The 22102-nt window shown below is 38.0% G+C and overlaps 1 protein-coding gene and 1 pseudogene across 1 annotated transcript in view; one reads left to right on the forward strand and one right to left on the reverse strand.

Moving 5' to 3' along the window:
* Window positions 1-2234: 2234 nt before the first annotated feature.
* LRRC34 (leucine rich repeat containing 34) overlaps window positions 2235-22102 on the reverse strand; it is a 27689-nt gene continuing 7821 nt past the window's right edge. The window contains exons 5-8 of the mRNA XM_004383448.3: window positions 10899-11027; window positions 7874-7969; window positions 3887-4041; window positions 2235-3499 (exon numbers count right to left, since the gene is read on the reverse strand). Of these exons, the coding sequence (XP_004383505.1) occupies window positions 3322-3499; window positions 3887-4041; window positions 7874-7969; window positions 10899-11027 (558 nt within the window). The 3' untranslated portion in view covers window positions 2235-3321. The remainder of the gene's footprint in view (window positions 3500-3886; window positions 4042-7873; window positions 7970-10898; window positions 11028-22102) is intronic.
* On the forward strand, window positions 12456-13178 carry LOC105756660 (NADH dehydrogenase [ubiquinone] flavoprotein 2, mitochondrial pseudogene; annotated as a pseudogene).

Genomic DNA, 22102 nt, shown 5'->3' on the forward strand with positions numbered 1-22102 from the left:
TAGAGTTGACTACCTTCTTTATTCCACCTCATCCTTCTCAACAGTTAGAGATAGATGGTATTTTCTTTCAGCCTGCAGAACATAAGCTTAATTAAAAGTTATATTTTAAAACTGTCCAGTCCACTTGTTTTTTCACACTTTAGTTGGCTCAAGGCAGTAATAAACCATTCAGATTATGCAGCCTTCTCTTGGTATATATGAACTAATAAAAATGATGATGAATATAGGCCTGTAATTAAAGGATCATCATGTCTGTTGCCTCTTCATGGTACCTTAATTTGGAAACAAGATTAGCCATCCATGTACAATAGTAGTTATTTGCCATCAAATCATTAAAATGTGACCAACGTGCTTCAACAGAGAGAACTATCCTAATTTCTGTTTAACTGGCAGCACTGACTTGTTTGGAAAGGGACATGCATGTTTATATATAGTATTTGCCTATATTTGTGAAACAGTTATTACTACCTACATAGGCTCTGTAAATTATTTTCTGAACTTTGAAATTCACTGGGAATTTGCCACCTGAAACTTTTTTACCACTTCATAACAACTTTTAGTTAAGATACCTTTAGTGATCTTTTCTTGCATGCTATTTTACTACTTGGTTATATTTTCATTATAAAAAGAAATTAGTCTAGTTCATTGATCTCTTTCTCCAAGGTTAACATTTTAGTCTCTACTCCGTAAAATTCTTACACTCAGTTTTTCACAGTGGGCTATTATACAAAGTTCAATATAGTTATATCTTTTACACATTTGACAAAAGTAACGTGTTCCAATTTATGAAAGAAAATAAATTTAATAGGCAATAAAGTATGAAGCTCTGTGAAAGTAGTAAATATATGAAAATTATTTTAGAACTTGTTTTTCACAGATGCTGACCTACTGGTACAAGAGCAAAACCTGCGTTAGATGAGTGGTTGTAAGCTTCTCCATAAGTTGGTGTCCAATAATAATGCTTCTTAAGCCCATTGGAAACTTCCGCCAGATACACATGTCCATCCACCACAAATGGCTCTACATCTGTACTGTCTGGTTTTAAACGACCTGTGTCAATTAAGTCTGAATATGCCTAGGATTTTAAGAAAAGAAAAAATATATTGTTAACAAAATTGTTTATTCATTTCACAGTGCTTAAGCAAATTTAAATATTCAAATTAGCTATGTTAATTTGTAGTTTGAAGTAAAATATTCTGAATAACACTGCTAAATTTTAATATTTTCCAGGTATTATAGGTAGGTTTTTTAAATTCATTTAATTTCACACAAGGAAATTATAATTTTGCAAAACTTATTTCTAAGTTAATGTATTAGGCATGTTTCCTTTATCACTCCCAGAATTAACAATTTTCTATATTACCAGTTTTGTGGACAGATGGTCCCATAGTCAGAATTTTCAAGTCCCACATGGTTTCTTAATAGGGTCTATTGTATATGCCCTTGAAAATCTGATAAGTAGGGACCCGCTTCTCAGAAAAATAATTAAAATCACAGATTTTGGCATGTAATTATATGGAGTTCATGCCCCCCCACCCCAACGTAATCTACAGGTTTAGGCTAAAACAGGACAATTCCTATAGTAGTAGATGCTGAGCTTCTGGCCTGGCTGGTCTACTAATTATTTCTTCATTGTAGAATTTTCTTTGTACATCGCTTATGGATCCTTGGTGTCAATGTAAGACTGTCATATAAACATGCTGAACTGGTTTGTCAGTAGATTGCCATTATAAAGAAAGAGGCAGAAATTTAGACAGTAAAAGATTAAAAGCCTAGTTGCTTTCTGTTATAGCTTGTCATTTATTTGTCATTAGTTCCAAACTAAAGGACATAGATATTTTTCAAAAATTAAGAAGTTTGTTTTGTTTTGCTTCGTTTTACGATAGCAGTGTACCTTTTAATCTTCTTAGTGGCAGCATTTTGGTTAGTCCTTTAGCAAATTTTGAGAACTTGAACATCTAATTTTTTCTTCATTCTTTCCGAATGGAAATTTTTGTTACTTTGCTTTTTGTTTCTTTTTAAAGTAGTATCCAGGAATCTCTGTATTTATATATGTGAGAAACCAAATATTTTGACAAATATCTCTACAAGTTGCATGTCTTGTTTAATGTGGGAAAAGCTAATGGGCAATTTTGCCACGTCAAATTTAGAACAAATTGACAATTGTGAGTAGTCTTTTTAACTTTGGAAGAGTTAGGAGTGATTCAGTGATCTTTATGCTAGTATCTGATACTTGATATCTTTTGCTATTTCAACCACAAAAATTTCCAGTAGTTATTTTTTAGGACTTAAGTTAAAATTTAACTTAATTTAATGGATTAAATTAAGATAGATTGACACAGTGGCTTCAACTATGGGCTCAAGCATAACAACGACTATGAGGATGGTGCAGGACTGGGCAGTGTTTCGTTCTGTTGTACATGGGGTCGCAATGAGTCACAACTGACTCGACAACACCTAACAACAACAAAGTTAAAAATAATCAAAACCACAGTGTCTCCTTATGCTTTGTAACCATTTTAAGACACCATTCTAAGCTGTGAATAATATCTGATGTTATGGAGAAAATCTCAGAAAAAACTTACCACACACGTAGCCTCATCAAATTTGTTTCCCCAAATGTAGATATGAGAGAGTGTGATATTTGTTTTCATTGATTGTGAAAGTGCAACAAGTCCTTCTCCCTCTATGTTGTTACTAACTACTGACAACCTATGGAGAAAAAAAAAGTAATGACCCTGGAAACCAACAGTTCCACAAAGAGAGAATGCATGAGCTAGCCACAACTTTTATTACAAACATTTGATTGTATATTTATATTTTAATGGTGTGATCAAATATTGACCATATAATCTCTAAAATCCAAGAAACTTAAGTTTTCTAACTAGCTGTTTCACATACCTAATAGAGCTACCTACATTCTGAGAATAGTCTCTTGTTTTATATCAATTATTCAGTAAATGTTTGAGTGGATTACAGATATACTTTTTAGGATAAAGTCATCCAACTAGTAATTTCTTTTTAATTCATTTTTATTTTTAAATTTTCATCATATAGAATGCTTACGATTTTTCTGCTGAGACTCAGGATAAATAACATAAGCAATAAGAATTTTCTCATTAATTTTTAGAAGCAGTCATAACTAGAATCAAACAAATTTTTCAAAGATATTGTTTTTGGAAAAACAGAAGAAACTGAGCTGTTACCGTAACTTAATACTATGTCAGTTTAGAAACTGGGTTTTCATACTTCATCATAACCTTAAGAATTAAGGGGTTTAAGGTTCGTATTTTTTTTTTTTGAGTTATTATGTTATTTTGATTAAATATAAAACCATACTAACGCTTTAAGACTCCTGTTGTGTGAAGAAAGAGTCTCACTGAGATAGCTTGCTCCTGCATTTTCTATTCTGTTGAAGGAAAGATCTATTACTTCCAGGGTGGTATTGCTTCTCAGTACATCAGCCAAAAACACCATTCCATCACGAGTTATTCTGTTGCTGGGAAAGGAAAACTATTTAGTTATATGTGAAAATGGCAAGTATTTTTCTTTTATTCATAGAGATAAAATGCTTTAAAACTGTTATCTAATAACAGAAAGTATTTTCTATTTTAGTAAAGGTTTATTTTAATCACTTAATTGCAAGAAAGTTAATGAAATTTTATAAAATATTGCTTGTATCCTGGTTTAACAGGTAAATTACTCATTCAAGTTATTAGAAGATATCAGTATAAACTGAATTAATAAATATTAAGAATTAAGTTAAAAGGTTCACCACAATGGTTGTATTTAGCGTATAACAAGGTATCCTATGAATATGAATATTTACATAGATTATTCCTGTGACTTAATTTTCACATTACTTAATGTGTAAATTATCACTTACCAGCTGACATCAAGGTAGCGTAGGTTACTATTCAGATACAGTGCATCACATAACTGTTTTAAGCCACAATTTTTCATATTATGCTTACACATGTGTAGTTCAACAAGGCAGTGATTTTCCTTCAACATGTGGCCTATATGGACTGTGGACTCTTCCTAAAATTTAATTAAAATCTTGTTTCTAAAATATAATTTTAAAGCAGTACATATTTATTCCAAACGTGGAATAAAGTTACTTAAATCAGCTTTTTAAAAAGATTTTATTGGTTAAGACTATTTGTTTACAATTTCATTTGTTTGGCCTGTTGTATTAAAAAATCATCTCTGCCACAAATGATAGCTTTGCCCACTCAGAAACAGGTAGCAGGCACTTGTAAAATACAGTGACTAAGTGATGTGAAATAGACTAATTTGATTTAAAACAACAATAATCCAACAATCATTTCAGGAAAAAAAAATTGGTCCCATCATATGTTTAACATAAAAAAAAAAAAAAAACCATTGCCGTCGAGTCAATTCCCACTCATAGCGACCCAGCAGGACAGAGTAGAACTGCCCCATAGGGTTTCCAAGGCTGTAATCTTTACAGAAGCAGACTGCCACATATTTTGTTAGAACCACCAACTTTTTGGTTAGCAGTAGAGCGCTTAACCACTTCGCCACCAGGGCTCCTCCCATTTAGCATATACGCTCCCCTACTGCTGGCCTCTCAAGAATCTCTAAACCTTTCCTACACTCTGCATATGTTTCAGAACTTTGTTTTTGATCTCTAGTCTTGATGAGTTTTAGACAAAATACAAACACATCTTTCAATCTTGATTTTTATTAAAAAGAAAAAATTCATTATCCAATGATATATCTGATTCTTCATTTTTATAATCAGACTAAATGTTTATAAAATGTTCTTAAATGTTTTACTCTTGTTTTCTGGTCACTGGAAGACCTTTTTTTTTTTTTTTTTGTTTTTTTTCCTTAAGTTCCTCAATCTAGCTGCTTCCAGGCAAAAAGTATATAACCTTGTTATGGATTGAATTGTGTCCCCCCAAAGTAAGTGTTGAAATCCCAACCCTGTACCTGTAAATGGAGGCCCTGGGTGGTGCAAACAGTTAAGCATTTGACTACTAACAGAAAGTTTGGCAGTTCAAACCCACTCAGAGGTGCCTTGGAAGAAAAGCCTGGTGATCTGCTTTTGAAAGGTCACAGTCTTGAAAACTCTATGGAGTGCAATTCCACTCTGCAACACATGGATTTGCCATGGGTTGGAATTGACTTGATGGTAACTGGTTTTTATTTTTTTTTTGGTTGGTACCCATAAATATTACCCTGTTTGGAAATAGGAGTTTTCTTTTGTTATGCTAATGAGGTCATACCAGAGCAGAGCGGGTCCTAAACCTAATCATTTTTTCATTATAAAAAAGAGCAGAATAGACACAGAGATACACATGGGAGTTGGGGGTGGTGAGGAACACCAAGGAATGCCCAGGACTGATGGCAGTTACCAGGACTAGGAGAGAGGCCCACAGAAGTACTCAAAGCAGCTGAGACCCTGATTTAGAGTTTTAGCCTCCAGAACTGTGAGAAAAAAAGCTACCCTCTTGTGGTATTCCTGTTTCTGTAAAACAAGTGAAATTATACTTCCCTCAGAGAATTAAATGAGTAGACAAAAAGTACCTGGCACAAAGTAAATCTGTTCTATAGGAAAATGCAAAACATTTAATTACTGTTCAATATTCTACAATAATTCTGTATCTGAGTTGTTTAAATAATCACTTTGACACTGAAAAGATATGTCCAAAAGGATGCTGTTTAGTCTGGGATCATAAAAAAATGCGAACTGACCACTTAGAGGGTCCCAGTATTGCTCTGCCTAGTGACTAGCATAGAGGACATAATAAATACTTGTATTTTGTGCCCTGATTGCATTTTTAGGCCAAGAAACTTGAAAGATGGATCATCCTAATTAAAGGGAGGGAACTAGTGTCAGACATAAAAAAGGGTTTTAGCCCCGACTTTCTGATTTAATTTGTTTAGTGTGGCATGGCATCAGTGTTTTTCCTGCCTCAGGTAATGTCAATGAGCAACCAAGGGTGAAATCCAGCATCTTAGGGCTTTTTGTTTTGTTATCCCCTGTGCCTCCATGGTAATAAAGTCAAAACCTTAAATGGAATAGGTTTTAAGTTTATCTTTGGGAACAGCACAGTATGGGGGAAACACAAGAGAATTCTACTCAACAGCCATTTAAGAGGGAATAGTACCCTTAGGGACAGAAAGGAATAGAAGGCAGGCTAGTGCTTGGCTGGCTGCAGAGAAGCACCAAGCCCAGAGCAAGGACCTAGGCCTGCAAGAGAGGCTGAGCTTTTAATAACTACTCTCAGATGGACTTGGAAATGACACCACTCAACATGTTTAAAAGAGGGACTGTGTTTCTAACGAGATTTCATAAATTTTAACATACTTATTTCCTCAGAGATTTAATCAAAAAATTTCTAATTTAGCCTTCAAATCTCCTGTCATGTCCTCAATCTGACAAATTTCTCTGCCAGCCACCTCCCCCTGCTTTGACTTTGATGTCCTTCTTCATGGCACCCTGAGAAGTTCACTCTTTAGACTCTTCATTTTACTTGTGGATGTCTCTCTACATCCACACAGACTGAAAGTTCCTTGAGGACAAGGGCCATGTGCTTTATTTGACTTTATAGCGATAGCACCTAACGCTGTGTCTGGTTTACAGTTACACTCAAATATTTACTGAGTAAATGAATCATGATAAAATAATTCACTGTGTACCTACTTTGAGCCAGGTACTTGGCTGATCTTTTATGTATTTTTGGGTTGTGGTGGTTGTGTGCTATCGAGTCCAATCCAACTCATAATGAGACCCTATATGACAGAGTAGAACTGCCCCAAATAGTTTCCTAGGCTGTAATCTTTATGGGAGCAGATCGCCACATCTTTCTCCCATGGAGCAGCTGGTGGATTTGAACTGCAGACTGTTAGGTTAGCAGCTGAGTGCTTAACCACTGTGCCACCAGGGCTCCTGTATTTTGGGTAGGGTTCTTATATTTGAGGATTCTGGGTGTCTTGTTGAATAGATTTATGTACATGAAACAATTAGCATGATATAAGATTACAAAAATTTTGGTACAGAAAAGCACAGAGATAATCCAAAGGAAGAGGTCTGTGCAGGAACAGAAAGGAAAATACACTTATGAATTTGAAAAATACTACTTTAAAAAATGGTTAATTCTGAATTTCTCATACTAATGGGCAACAGTGAGGTAGATGATTTAAAGACTGTATATAAACATTTTCTTTTCCTTTTAGTACATATACCTCTATGCTTTTGTTCAGACCAATAATAAAATGAGTTCTTATTCCATAACTTTTTACAACTAATGGGAAAAGACATATACCCAAAAGGAAGTTAAAGTTTCAAGGGAGAAGCCCTGAAAGTAGAAACCATGTGTTTACTCATCTTTTTATCTTCCATATGCAGCTTACCTGTAGGATCAAGTCCAGACTTGCCAACCTGCTATTCATACACATTTCAAAGATAATTTCAAAGACTTAATGGTTCAGTCATATCAGTTAATGTAACAAAAAACAAAAACAAACAAAACAAAACAAAAAACAATAACATAGTTCACACTGGGCTCTTTTAAAGCCTGGCCTTTACAACTTGAACCATTTATACTTTCAGCTTACTACTTTGCCCCTCACAGATCTACTCACCCAGTAGTTGTTTACAAGAAAAAAGATGACGTTTGCTACTTAAGTTAGCGACATCTAAAATCACAGTTATGTGGTTTTACATTATTTATAGGAAATAATGTAATAATTTCCTATAAATAAAACTTTCTTTGTAAATAGTTTAGAAGATATAGTAAGTACAGTTACAAAAATATAGTACATTCATGAACCCTGAAATAACTTTCAATACCTTAATTCTATTCACGTTATATTAACTGCCATCACTTTGAAAACATACCTGTTCGCCATACAGTATAGGACGGTTTAGATTTATTCCCTTAATTGCTTGATTTTGGGTTAGTACTGTAGCAAATGCGATCACACTTTGCATTCCCTAAAAACAGATAAATTCATTAAGGAAACTGACAAAGTCTGACAAAGTGTCTCCCTAAATAAACATTTCAGTTATCTGAGGGCTGATAAATCAAAACTATTTTCATTTTATTATACTCCTTGAATTGTAGGCTGATGAAATTCAGAAATGAATTGTTACCGTGTTCTTTTTTCCTTGCCCTAAAATCCATCTATGACATGCATGGGGAGTTTCTTAAAGTTTCAGTATCCATTATTCCTAGGGTGTTTGCCTCTGGGTTTGCTCTGAAATCCTCAAAGTTCTCTATGATGCCCAATGATGCAAACCTCAGATATACAGACGTATATGTGGATCTCAGCAAGAGGATCATACTGCTTGTAACACATCCCTGTGTATAAGTATTCTTTTATATTCATACTAGTACTTCAAGTGTGTGTCTGTGTGTGTGTGGCAGGGGAGGGTTACTGGTCTTTCACAGCCCCCACAGGCCTCCCTCTCTACCTTATTGGACAGCTCTAATCCTCCCCATCTCCATGATGGACACCACCCCACACACCCAGCTGTTATGCTAGAAAACCTGGGCCTCCCCTCACTCCACCATTCCTTGTGCCCTCCCATCCAATTGATTAGTAAGCCTTACAAATTCTACCTGATGGGAGAGATTCCACCTGCTGGGAGGGCAGCACTTGGTCAACTCTCTCACCTCCTCTGGGCTGCCTCAGACTAGAAACAACTTCTTACAGGGAGAGAGCAGTCTGTACTGGACATTCTGCCTTGTTTGGAGATGCCTCTCTGCTGTGGCTTCAATGTGTACTTGTTTGTTTTGCATACGTGTGTGCATCAGGTGGCACCTAGCCAACCCCTCTGCTTTATCTGTTCCTGGAAGGAAGGGGACAGGGACCTTCGCCTGCAGCACGAGACAGGTGTGTGCAGCCCACCATCTAGCGTCAGCTGCAGGGAGTGACCCGCTGGCCATGGGGGACTGATGCCCTACTAAAGCAGAAAGCAGATCTTACTCTGCTTCTGTTCCATGTAAGTAAAGACTGTTCTATCCAGTGCCTGTTGTGTGAATCGTGTTTTCACTGTTGACCTCAACACTTGCTTGACCCCATCTCCAAAAGATGTCTCAAATTAGTCAATTCCTCTCTACTTCTCGGCCACCCCCCTAGCCCCAGTCCACATCATCTCTCACCTAGAAGGCTGCAGTAACTTCCTAAGTGTGCAGTCAGCTTCCTCTTGCCACCCTCTAACTCCTCACTGAGAAACCAGAGTGATCTTTTGAAAACATCAATCAGTTCATGCCACCCCGCAACTTCAAACCTTTCCAAGGTTTCCCACTGCATTTATAACACAGTCCTCTCTCTTTCCTCCCACCCACGTGACCTTGCCTAATATAGCCCCTGAGGACCTCTCCACCTTCACTTTCACTCTTTTACTCCCTGTGCTCAGCCACACTGGCCTTTCAGTTCTTAAAACCTGTCAGGCTCCTCCTTGCTTTCAAGTAGTTTCCTTATTCATGTTCCTTCCTCATGGTTTTTTGCCACACCTGAGTATCACTTTTACTACTTACTTAATACTTCTATGTTAAATCAACCCACTATTTCACTTTTATTATAAAATAAAATTTGCTAACATTGGCATAAATGGAAAACAGAAATAATCTGTAAAATATGTGAGTATTAAAATTACCTCACTCTGCACCAATAATGCTATTCATACCACACTTAGAAACACTAGCTTAGAGTCTACACATGCTAGACTCCTTGCCTGGAATGTTCTGCCATGACCCTTCTCCATAGCAGTTTCTTTTCATTCTTCATGACTCCTAAATATTGCCCCCTTATAGAGGTCTTCAGCAACCATCCGATCTTAGGAGGTTACCTCTTCCGCATTATCAAAGCACCGTTTGTCATCTTCATAGCACGTTTCTCTATTTGTTTATTGATGTTTTCCCAACTAAAATATAAGCTCCATAGGAGCAGAGACCATACTGGTTCACTGTTGTACCCTTAATATCTAGCACAGTGCCTGGTACATGTAGACAATAAATGCTGAGTTGAATTAATGCTTTCACAGTACCATACTGGCTGCCCCTACCTCCTTAAAAGTAATTCTTCAGAACCTGTTACCCCAAAGGGCCTCCTGGCCCATCTTACTGTTTGCATGTCCCAGTGATTTTGCATGGCTGGGTGGAACCCAGAGACTGTACAATAGGTTTTCAAAAGTGGGCCTGACGGAAAGGGACAGGAGCTGGTTGAATGGACATGGGAAATCTGGGGTGGAAAGGAGGAGTGTGCTGACATATTACAGGAATAGCTACTGGGGTCACATGACAATGTGTATATAAATTCTTCTATGAGAAACTAACTTGAGCTATAAACTTTCACTTAAAGCACAACTGAAGAAAAAAAAAAAAAAGTGGGCCTGAAAGTTTGAAAGCATGTTTGAGAAAGCAAAGCCTGGAGTCTGAAGACATGCAAAAAACACACATTTCTCATCAGACCAGATAAAGGCTCGGAACAGTTTTTACAAACCATTATCATTTTAGGTTTTTATGCTACAATATAAATAACTACTCACTACAAAATTTTTTCAAAAGTAAAAAATACATATTATTTTAATGAGTGAAGTAGTATTTGTTTAATTAAAACAAACTGATCAATTTCTTTAAAAATCCCATACAGGTTAAGATGGACTGGATGGAAGTTTAGGAATATTTTTAGTTATACTGGGTATTTTTCTATGGTATTATTTACTACAATCTGATTTTATTAACAGTTAATACCATTATGTCTAGGGGGAAAAATCCCCTTTCTCTGATATTAGACATTAGGGGCAAGATTAATCATTCATAAGGCTCAGGGTCTCTTGAACAATTCTGCTCTGTGCTGGCTTCCTGGGAGAATGGCATTCCTGATCTGGGTGACCTTCTCATAACCAGTTTACTCACCAGATCACAATCTCCCAGATCTAATGTCTCTAAGGATGAATTAATTTGCAGCATTGCGGCAAAGAACATTCCGCCTTTATTTTCAATCTTGTTTCCAGTCATTCTTAGATACTTCAGAGTTGTATTCTTCTGAAAAGGAAAAGAATCAAAACTTAGATATTTAAGTTTTTAATCCACAGAATTCTCTTTAAGTCGTCTGAGTTAGAGATTATTTTTCTAGGATATAGTCCTTAAAAGGTAACATGTGATTTCCCATAATAGAAGAAAATCTAGTTTCACAGCAAGTATGTTCAGGAAAGAGATGCCCAGGTGATGACCAGTAAATAAAACAAATCTTAATAAACTTTCCTTTCATTGGAAAATCTGCAAATGTATCTTCTAAGAAAATTATCACTTTTTTTTATTGTGGTAAAAAACTCACATAAAATTAACCATTTTAAAGTGTACAATTCAGTATCATTTAGTACATTCACAATGTTGTTCAACTATCACCTCCATCTAGTTTCCAAACATTCTCATCATCCCCAAAGAAGACCCCATACCTGTTAAGCAGTCATTCTTCACTGCCTCTGTATCACTTAAAAAAAAAAATTTTTTTTTACTGTGTTTTTTGGTGAAAATTTACACAGCAAATTAAGTTCCCATTTAACAATTACTACATAAATTGTTCAGAGACATTGGTTACATTTTTCACAATGTGTTAACATTCTCAATTCCCTCAGATGTTTCATTTCCAGTATTCTGGTTTCCCTGTCCCCCTACCCTTTCATCTTTGCTTTAGAGTAATTGTTGGACCATTAGTCTCATATAGATGATTTTCTAAAGGTGCACAGTACTCACTGGTAATATTCTTTATTTTATGAGCCAATCTGTTTCTTAGCTAAAAGGTGTCCTCAGGGTAGTTTTGGTTCAAGGTTTATGGAGTATGTCAGGGCAATAGTCTCTGGAAGTCCTCTAGTCTCAATTGGTCCAATAAGTCTGGACTTTTAAGGATTTGAGTTCTGTTCCACATTTTTTCTCCGTCTATCAGGATCCATCTATTGTGGCCCTGATTAGAAAGATCATTAATGGTAGCCAGGCACCATCTAGTTTTTCTGATCTCAGGGTAGAAGAGGCCATGGTTTGTGTAGACTGTTGGTCCTATAGACTAGTTTCCCCAGTGTCATTTGCAAAGTTTAATTCTATCTCTCATTCTCTTTTGATAATTTTTTCACAAAAAATTACAGATGTTTCATAGTTCTAATGAATATATATATATATATATATAAGGATACAGAAAAGCAAAATATTAAAAATGAATTCAAATATTTCTACGATCAAGAACAAGACAAGATGTCCACTCTCACCACTTTTATTCAGCATTGTACTAGAAGTTCTAATCAAAGCAATTAGGCAAAAAAAAAAAAAAAATTTTTAAATATTGGAAAGGAAGAAAATGATCTATTTGCATATGATATGATCTTGTATGTATAAAATCCTAAAGACTACAAAAAAAAAAAAAAACTATTAGAACTGATGAGGTTACTCAGAAAGTTAAACAGGTGGGGGAAAAGGCGAATGGTTTGGCCTGCCATCTTCTTCTCCACAGGGCTCCAGGCCAGGGCAGCTGGCCTCACCATCTAGTGGGGAAAACATAAGGAATTTACATAAGACAGTTGTGCAAAATGGAGGTGGAAGAACTTTATTTGTGCACAGAGATACTCCTGAGAATAATCCAGATACTCTATTTGATTTTACACCAGAAAACTATAAGAGGATAGAGGCAATTGTAAAAAACTATCCAGAAGGGCACAAAGCAGCAATTGTGCTTCCAGTCCTGGACTTAGTGCAGGGACAGAATGGATGGTTGCCCATCTCTGCCATGAACAAGGTTGTAGACATTTTACAAGTACCTCCAATGAGAGTATATGAAGTAGCAACTTTTTATAAATGTAAGCCAGTTGGAAAGTACCACATTCGGGTCTGCGCTACCACACCTTGCATGCTTGGAGATTCTGACAGCATACTGCAGGCCATTCAGAGAAAGCTTGGAATAAAGGTTGGGGAGACTACACCTGACAAATTTTCCTTATAGAGGTGGAATGTTTAGGTGCCTTTGTAAATGCACCAACGGTTCAAATAAATGACAACTGCTATGAAGATCTGACACCTAAGGATATTGAAGAAATTGATGAGCTCAAAGCTGGCAAAATCCAAACTCTGGGCCAAGGAGTGGACGCTTCTCTTGTGAGCCAGCCTGTGACTGAAGGACCTGCTTTTGGTGTACAAGCAGGTCTTTAATTTATATTCAACTGTACATATGTCATATGTCAGTGAAGAAATAAAATACGCATCTCTTGTAAAAAAAAAAAAATTTAAACAAAGGAGCCAACATGGTGCTATAGACAAAAACACCATGCCATCCCTTTGTAGCAAAGACCCGAAAAACTAAGTAAAACAGATACAAACGTCAATCCTGGAACCCTAAGCATCAAATGAAGGAATAAAGAACTCGATCAAACACCAAATGGAATAAGAAACTCACAGAGAACAGAGAAATGAGAGCTACAGAGTTGAGGTCCCCTACCAGCTCACTGCAGCTTGGATTCGACATCTGGGACCTCAGCCACTAAGGACATGGAGTATGGGAAGGCAATTTCATGCAGCTCCCAACAGGAGACAGCGTACCCGTTAAACAGGGATAAACGCTTTCTCACTCCTCACCCATCTTCACTGTATGAGGCCTTTGCCACTTTCCAATAGGTCACAGTCGCTCGGCTGGAGAGACATCAGCTCACTGCTACCCAGGTCCGCTCAGCCCCCACCGGCCAGCCCCTTTGTTGCCATTTTTTTGTTTTTTGATTTTTTTTTTTTTGGCTTTTTTTGTTGCATCTCTCTCTCCCTTCTTTCCTTTCCTTTTTCCCACCCACCCACCCAGCCCTGAACACTGCCCCCACCCCTTCTTGAGGGGCTGTACTACATTGCTAGGCTGAAGAGTCACTGCATGTGGCCTCCCTGGGTCTGCACCACCATCACCAACCAGCTCTCTGAGTGCCATTTTATTTATTTTTGTTTTTCTTTCTTTCTTTTTTTTGTTGTTGTTTATTCTCTCTCTCTCTTTCCTTTCCTTTCTCCCACCCACCTAGCCCTGTGCACCAACCCCCCTTCTTGGAGGGCTGGGCTGTACTGCTCAGCTGGAGAGCTTCTTGCACACAGCCTGTCTAGGTCTGTGCTGCCCCCACAGGCTGGCTCCCTTAGCACCATATTTTTTATTTTTCTTTATCTTTCCCTTGCTCTCTTTTCCTTCTCCCTTCCATCTAGGCCCTGCATTGCCTCCCTCCTTCCTAAGAGGCCGTACTGTGCCACCTGGTGAGAGAGACATCAGCTTGCCGCCACCCCAATTCCGCCCTGCCACCAATGGCTGGCTCCCCCATCACCATATATATTTTTTGTTGTTTTTATTTTTATTTATTTATTTTGTTTGTTTGTTGGTTTCTTCTCTCTCTTTCTCCTTTCCTTCCCTTTCTCCTGCCCACCTAGCCCCATGCACCACCCACGCCCCTTCTTGACAGGCCGAGCCACACTGCTCAGCTAGAAGGCCACTACCACATGGCCTTGCCAGGTCTGCACCACCCCCACCCACTGAATTCTACCATGCCACCATTTTATTCTTTTTTCCTTCATTTTTCTTTTTTTTTTTTTTGCTTTTGTTTCTCTGTCTTCTTTCTCTTCTTTCACCCACCCACTTAGCTCCATACATCACATCCTATCCTTTCGCTCCTGCCTATCTGCACCTTGCACTGCGTACTGAGCCCCCAAGTGGCACCAATGCAGTCCCCTGGGCCCTGCCCTGCCCTGCCCCTTGGCCCCACCCTGTCAGTCCCAGTTCATGCCACAACCTACCCATCCCCACCCCTTTACCCCCGCTGAACACACCCTACTACACCATAGTTGAGTGAACAGCCCTGCCCACCTGGACAAGGTGGTGAGAATTATCATGTCCACAGGTGAGCAAGCAACAAAAGACACCCAGGCTGCCTGCCCAGATATAACCAAATAAAACAAAAAAGCAGGATGAAACAATCAAATTTACAACCAATAATAATAAGAAAATATTACTGAATGTCCTGGAAACAGCAGACAATATCAAAACATATTAAAAAACCAGGAGAGGATGGATCCAGCAAGTGGCAAAAATAAAACACCAGATGACGTTAGGGTAGAAGAAAAGCACTGGAATACCCGGTAGGGAATTCAAAACTCTAATATTCAGGGTTCTCTAAAAGATGAAGGAAAATGAAGACAAAAATAAGGAAAAAATAGACACAATCAGGGAAAACACAGACAAAGCAATGAAGAATTCAGGAAAATAATACAGGAACAAAATGCAAAAATAAATAAACAACTAGAAATCATACAAAAACAACAATTAGAAATCCAAAAGATAAACAACAAGATTTCAGAAATCGGCTGTGCAACAGAAGGTTTTAGGGGTAAATTTGAAACAATGGAAGATCAGCAAAATTGAAGACAAATCCTTGGACACCACTTTGTTTGAGGAAAAATCAGAAAAAAGAATGAAGAAAAATGAAGAAACCCTGAGAATAATGTGGGATACAATGAAAAGCAAAAATCTGCGTGTGACTGGAGTTCCAGAACAGGGGGAGAAAACAGAAAACACAGAGAGGATCACTGAAGATTTGCTGACAGAAAACTTCCCTAGTATCATGAAAGATGAAAAGCCAACCATCCAAGAAACTCAACGAACCCCATATAGGATAGACTCCAAAAGAAAATCACCAAGACATAACATAATCACACTCATTAAAACCAAAGACAAAGAAAGAATACTGAGAGCATCCTGAGAAAAATCAAAAGTCACATACAAAAGAGAAACAATAAGAATAAGCTCTCATTACTCAGCAGAAAACATGCAGGCAAGAAGACAATAGGAGGACAAGTATAAAATCTTGAAAGAAAAGACTGCCAACCAAGAATAATATATCCTGCAAAACTCCTGCTCAAATATGATGGTGAAATCAGGACATTTCCAGAAATTAAGGGAATATGTAAAAACCAAACCAAAAAAGAATTATTAACAGGAGTCCTCTGGCTAGAGAACCAACAACATCAGACAACAACCTGAATCTAGGACATAAGACAACATCAGCCAGATACCAACCTAGATAATGAACTTCAAGGATAAAACTAAAAAATTTACAACAGGGAACCAGAGAGGTCAATCTAAAATGACAACAACGTCAGAACAATAAAAGAGGGAATAAACGGTCTAAGTAAAGCACTTTCAAATGGAGAGGAAGTCAAGGAGATATCAAGTAATAAAAGACTGGTTTAAACTTAGGAAGATAGGGGTAAATTTCAAGGTAACCACAAAGAATGTTAACAAACATACTTATCAAAATAAGAAAAAAACAAAGTCTCAGTAAACACAAAATCTACAAATATGAAAGAAATGAAAAAAAAAAATCAACAAACAAAAGGAATTCAGGACAGAAGTGTAAGAGGAACAAAGAAAATGTCAGCACCACAAAAAAAGCACTACAAAATGACAGCAATAAACTCATACCTATCAATAATCACACCGAACATAAATGGCTTAAATGCACCAGTAAAGAGAAAAAGAGTGACAGAATGGATTAAAAAAACCACGATACATCTCTATGCTGTCTACAAGAGACACACCTTAGAAATAAAGACATAAATAATTAAAATCAAAGGATGGAAAAAAGTATATCAAGCAAACAGCAACCAAAAAAGAGCAGAAGTGGCGATACTAATCTCAGATAAAATAGACTTTAAAACAAAAACCACCATAAATGACAAAGAAGGACATTATATAATGATTAAAGGGACAATCCACCAGGAGAACATAACTATAGCAAATATCTGCACACTCAATGACAGGCCTCCAAAATACATAAACTTTAACAGCACTGAAAAGAGAAAGTGACAGTTCCACAATAATAGTAAGAAGCTTCAACACACCACTCTCAGTAAAGGACAGAATATCTAGAAAGAAACTCAACAAAGATACAGAAGATCTAAAGGCCACAATCAACAAACTGGACCTCACAGACATATACAGAACACTCCACAGCAGCAAAGCACATATTCTTTTCCAAGGCACATGGAACATTCTCCAGAGTAGCCCACATCTGAGGCTACAAAGCAACTCTCAACAAAATCCAAAACACTAAGATAATACAAAGCATCTTCTCTGATCACAATGCCATAAAGTAGAAATTTATAATAAAAAGAGCAAAGAAAAGTAATCAAATATATGGAAAGTGAACAACTCCTTGCTTAACAACCACTGGGTAATAGAAGAAATCAAAGATGGAATAAAAAAATTCCTAGAATCAAATGAGAATGAAAACACATCATCCCAAAACCTCTGGGACACAGCAAAGGCAGTGTTCAGAGGTCAATTTATAGCAACAGACACACACATCAAAAAAGAAGAAAATGACAAAATCAAAACATTAGCTATACAACTTGAACAAATAGAAAGAGAACAGCAAAAGAAGCCCACAGCCACCAGTAGAAAGGAAATAATAAAGATCAGAGTAGAAATAAATGAAATAGAGGATAGAAAAACAATAGAAAGAATCAACAAAACCAAAAGTTGGTTCTTTGAAAGGATTAACAAAATTGACAAACCATTGGCCAAACTGACAAAACAAGAGAGGATGCAAATAACCCAAATAAGAAATGAAATGGGGAACACTACAACAGAGCCAAAAGAAATAAAAAGGATCATAACAGAGTACTATGAAAAACTATATTCCAACAGATGTGAAAACCTAGAGGAAATGGACAAATTTCTAGTAACACATTACATATCTAAACTAACACAAACTGGGTTTGAAAATCTGAACAGACCCATAACAAGGGAAGAGACTGAAAAGGTAATAAAGAAAAAAAAAAAAAAGTCCCAACAAAAAAGCCCTGGCCCAGATGGCTTCACTGGAGAATTCTACCAAACATTTAGAGAAGAGCTTGCACCAGTACTACTCAAACTATTTCAGAACATAGAAAATGAAGGGATACTTCCAAATTCATTCTATGAGGCCAGCATAACCTTGATACCAAAACCAAGCAAAGGCACCACAAAAAAAGAAAATTATAGACCAATATCTCTCATGAATATAGATGCAAAAATCCTCAACAAAATCCTAGCTAATAGAATTCAGCATCATATCAAAAAAATAATACACCATGACCAAGTAGGATTCACACCAGGTATGCAAGGATGGTTCAACATTAGAAAATCAATCAACATAATCCACCACATAAATAAAACAAAAGAGAAGAATCACACAATCATCTCAATCAATGCAGAAAAGGCATTCAACAAAGTCCAACATCCATTCCTGATAAAAACTCTCAATAAAATAGGTATAGAAGGGAAATTCCTCAACATAATAAAGGTCACCTATACAAAACCAACAGCCAACATCATTCGTAACAGAGAGGCTGAAAACATTCCCCCTGAGAACAGGAACAAGACAAGGATGCCCTTTATCACCACTCCTATTTAACACTGTGCTGGAAGTCCTAGCTAGAGCAATAAGGCAAGAAAAAGAAACAAAGGGCATCCAAATTGGTAAGGAAGAAGTAAAACTATTCCTGTTTGCAGATATGATACTATACACAGAGAACCCAAAGGACTTGTGATGGTTAAGATTGTGTGTCGACTTGGCTGGGCCATGATTCTCAGTGTTTATATGTGGTACTCCCATGATGGGATCTGCTGTAAGTAGCCAATCAGTTGAAAGGAGTTTCCTTGGGGGTGTGGGCTGCATCCGAATATAAGCAGACGTTCTGACTTTTTGCTCACTCTGGATCCTGCGGCTGCCTCCTGTTCGTCTGACCTCCAGTTCTTGGGACTTGAGCTATCAGCTTATCTGCTGATCTTAGGATTCATCGATCTTCACAGTCTGTAAGTGAAGCCCTACTCTCTGACCTGCCAATCTTGGGTTCACCGGCCCCTGCGACTACATGTATCAGGAGAAGCCTCTATCCTAATCCACAGACTTGGGATGTTCCAGCCGCTACAATCGTGTAAGCCGTTTCTTTGATACAAATCTCTCTATATATATATTTATATGCTTTACTGGTTTGGTTCTCCAGAGAACCCAGCCTAAGACTGGTACTGAGAGTAGTTCTAGAGAAACAAAATTGTAAGGATGAGTTTTCTAAATTGGTTCTCATGTCTGGCTAGTCTTAAAAATGTTGATGACTCTGCTTCCAGCAGTAAAGAGGGCACTGCTAATCCATGGTGTGAGGTGGTAATACAAATATGCAAAATATCACCACCAGTAGATCAGGTATTGGTGAAAGGCAAGGCTCTGGGTGAACATATGCGGGATACCTTTCTACAGTTTTGTCAGAATGAGAAGTATAAGGAAGCTAGTTAGTTGGTCCTTTCTCTAGACAAACTGGTGAAAGAAAGAGATGCACTCAGGGCTTCAGAGTCAAAGCTCAAGTGCCACATAAATGACCTCAAAGTTTCCACTTGTACTTTGAAAGAAAGCCTTATTTCTTGTAGTAACAGAGCTGATATTGCCAAAAACCAAACCCAGAGTCTTATTGTAAAAGTGGCTGAATTACAATGCCAGCTCAATTGCCAACCTCAGGAGGTTATCTGAAGATAAAGTAAGGGCATTGATTGAGAAGAAATGGGATCCTGAAACTTGAGATGAGTACATATGGGCAGATAATCTCGAAGCTGGAGACACTGAGTCCCTAAATTCTGTTGAATCACTCCTACCACCATAACCACTCCCATCTGAAGAGATTACTTCATGTTTGTCTGCTAAACCACCCTTCCCAGAAAAACCAATATCCCCTTCACTCCCATCTAATGAGATTAGCCCTAGCCCAGCTGCCTCTAAAGAGCCCTTGCCTGAGTCATTGCCTGGGGAATCACCTGAGGCAGATGCTTTACCAGACAATGCTGAATGTTCTCAAAACAATTCCACACTACTGATTCTGGCTTCTAGACCTATAACTAGACTTAAGGCCCAGTGAGCCCCAAAAGGTGAAGTACAAAGTGTGACCCAGGGGGAGGTACACTACACTTCAAAAGAACTGCTTGACTTTTCTAATACATACAAACAGAACTCTGGGGAATATGTGTGGGAGTAGCTATTAAGGGTGTGGGATAATGGTACAAGGAACATAAAGATGGATCATTCTGAGTCTATTCATATGGATCCACTAAGCACAGATTCTTCATTCAGTGTTTCGTCTTAAGAAGTTAGGAAAGGATCTAACAGTTCATTTGGTTGGGTTGCTGAAGCATAGATTACGAGGTGGCCTACACTAAATTAAGTTGAAGTAACAGACCTGCCTTGGTATACTGTAGAAGAAGGTATCCAAAGGCTTAGGGAAATTGGCATGCTAGAATGGATTTATCAGGTTAGACCACCAGACCCACACATGAAGTGCCCAGAGGACACACCTTTTATCACAACTGTGAGGAACAAATTTGTGAAGGGAGCTCCAGCATCCTTGAAGACTGCTGTGATTACTACTTTATGTAAATCAGATTTGACAGAGGGAACCGCCCTAACTGAATTAAGACACCTAACTATAATGGGGCTGATTGGACCCCGTGGTAGTAGGGGCCAAGTGGTGGCACTCAATCGACAAAGACAAGGTGGGCGTGGTTACAGTAATGGACAGCGGAGTCAAAGCAGTAATCACAATAGTCTGACTCGTATGAACTTATGGCATTGGCTACTTAGTCATGGTGTCCCTAGGAGTGAAATGGATAGGAAATCTACTAAATATTTACTTGATTTGTACCAACGATGAATTCTATGTAAGGTGAACAGCAGTCTAACTCGAATTGCCAGAATAGAGAGTCACGGTCCCTCAATCAATTCCTAGATTTGAGCGAGTTTAAAGACCCACAACCCCTTAAATGAAGGGGAGGCTGGGTCCCCTTTTGGAAGGACTCCAACACACTGCCAAAAATTTTTACTATTAATCTCTCTCCCAGCCTTCCCCAAAGGGATCTACAGCCTTTTACTAGAGTGACTGTTCATTGGGGAAAAGGAAATAATCAGACTTTTCAGGGATTACAGGATACTGGCTCTGAACTGACACTAATTCCAAGAGACCCAAAACATCACTGTGGCCCACCAGTCTAAGTGGAGGCATATGGAGGTCAGGGTATTAATGAAGTCTTGACTCATGTCTGTCTCACAGTAGGTCCAGTGAGTCCCCGAACCCATCCTGTAGCGATTTCCCCAGTTCCAGAATGCATAATCGGAATAGATATACTCAGCAACTGGTAGAACCCCCACACTGGATCCCTGACAAATAGAGTAAGGGCTATTACGGTATGAAAAGTCAAGTCAAGTGGAAACCATGAGAACTACCTCTACCTAGGAAAATAGTAAAGCAAAAGCAATACTGCATTCTTGCAGGGATTGCAGAGATTACTGCCACCATCAAGGACTGGAAGGATGCAGAGGTGGTAATTCCCACCACATCCCCATTCAACTTACCTATTTGGCCTGTGCAAAAAACAGATGGATCTTGAAGAATGACAATAGATTATCGAAAACTTAACCAGGTGGTGACTCCAATTGCAGCTGCTGTTCCAGATGTAGTTTCACTGCTTGAGCAAATTAATACATCTCCTAGTACCTGGTATGCAGATACTGATCTGGCTAATGCCTTTTCCTCCATACCTGTTTCTAAGGACCATCAGATGCAGTTTGCCTTCAGCTGGCAAGGCCAGCAATACACCTGCACTTGCCTACCTCAGGGCTACATCAACTCTCCAGCCCTATGTCATAATTTAGTCCACAGGGACCTCATATCACTAAGAAAGCAGTGCCAGGAGCACAGTGCATCTTTTGGACCCAGGATTCCTGTGCAGAGAAGCTTCTAGTCCAGGGAAAGATTGATGAGAAAGAGCTTCCTCCAGAGCCAACAGACAGAGAAAGCTTTCCTCTGGAGCTGATGCCCTAAATTTGGACTCGTAGCCTACTAGACTGTGAGAGAATAAATTTTTCTTTGTTAAAGCCATCCACTTGTGGTATTTCTGTTATAGCAGCACTAGATAACCAAGACAGGATTCCACAAGAAAACTACTGGAATTAATAGAAAGATTCAGCAGAGTAGCAGGATACAAGATAAACATACAAAAATCGGTTGAATTCCTATATACCAATAATGAGAACTAC

This window comes from Trichechus manatus, unplaced genomic scaffold, assembly GCF_000243295.1.
Source record: "Trichechus manatus latirostris isolate Lorelei unplaced genomic scaffold, TriManLat1.0 scaffold00110, whole genome shotgun sequence".
NCBI classification, from domain to species: Eukaryota; Metazoa; Chordata; class Mammalia; order Sirenia; family Trichechidae; genus Trichechus; species Trichechus manatus.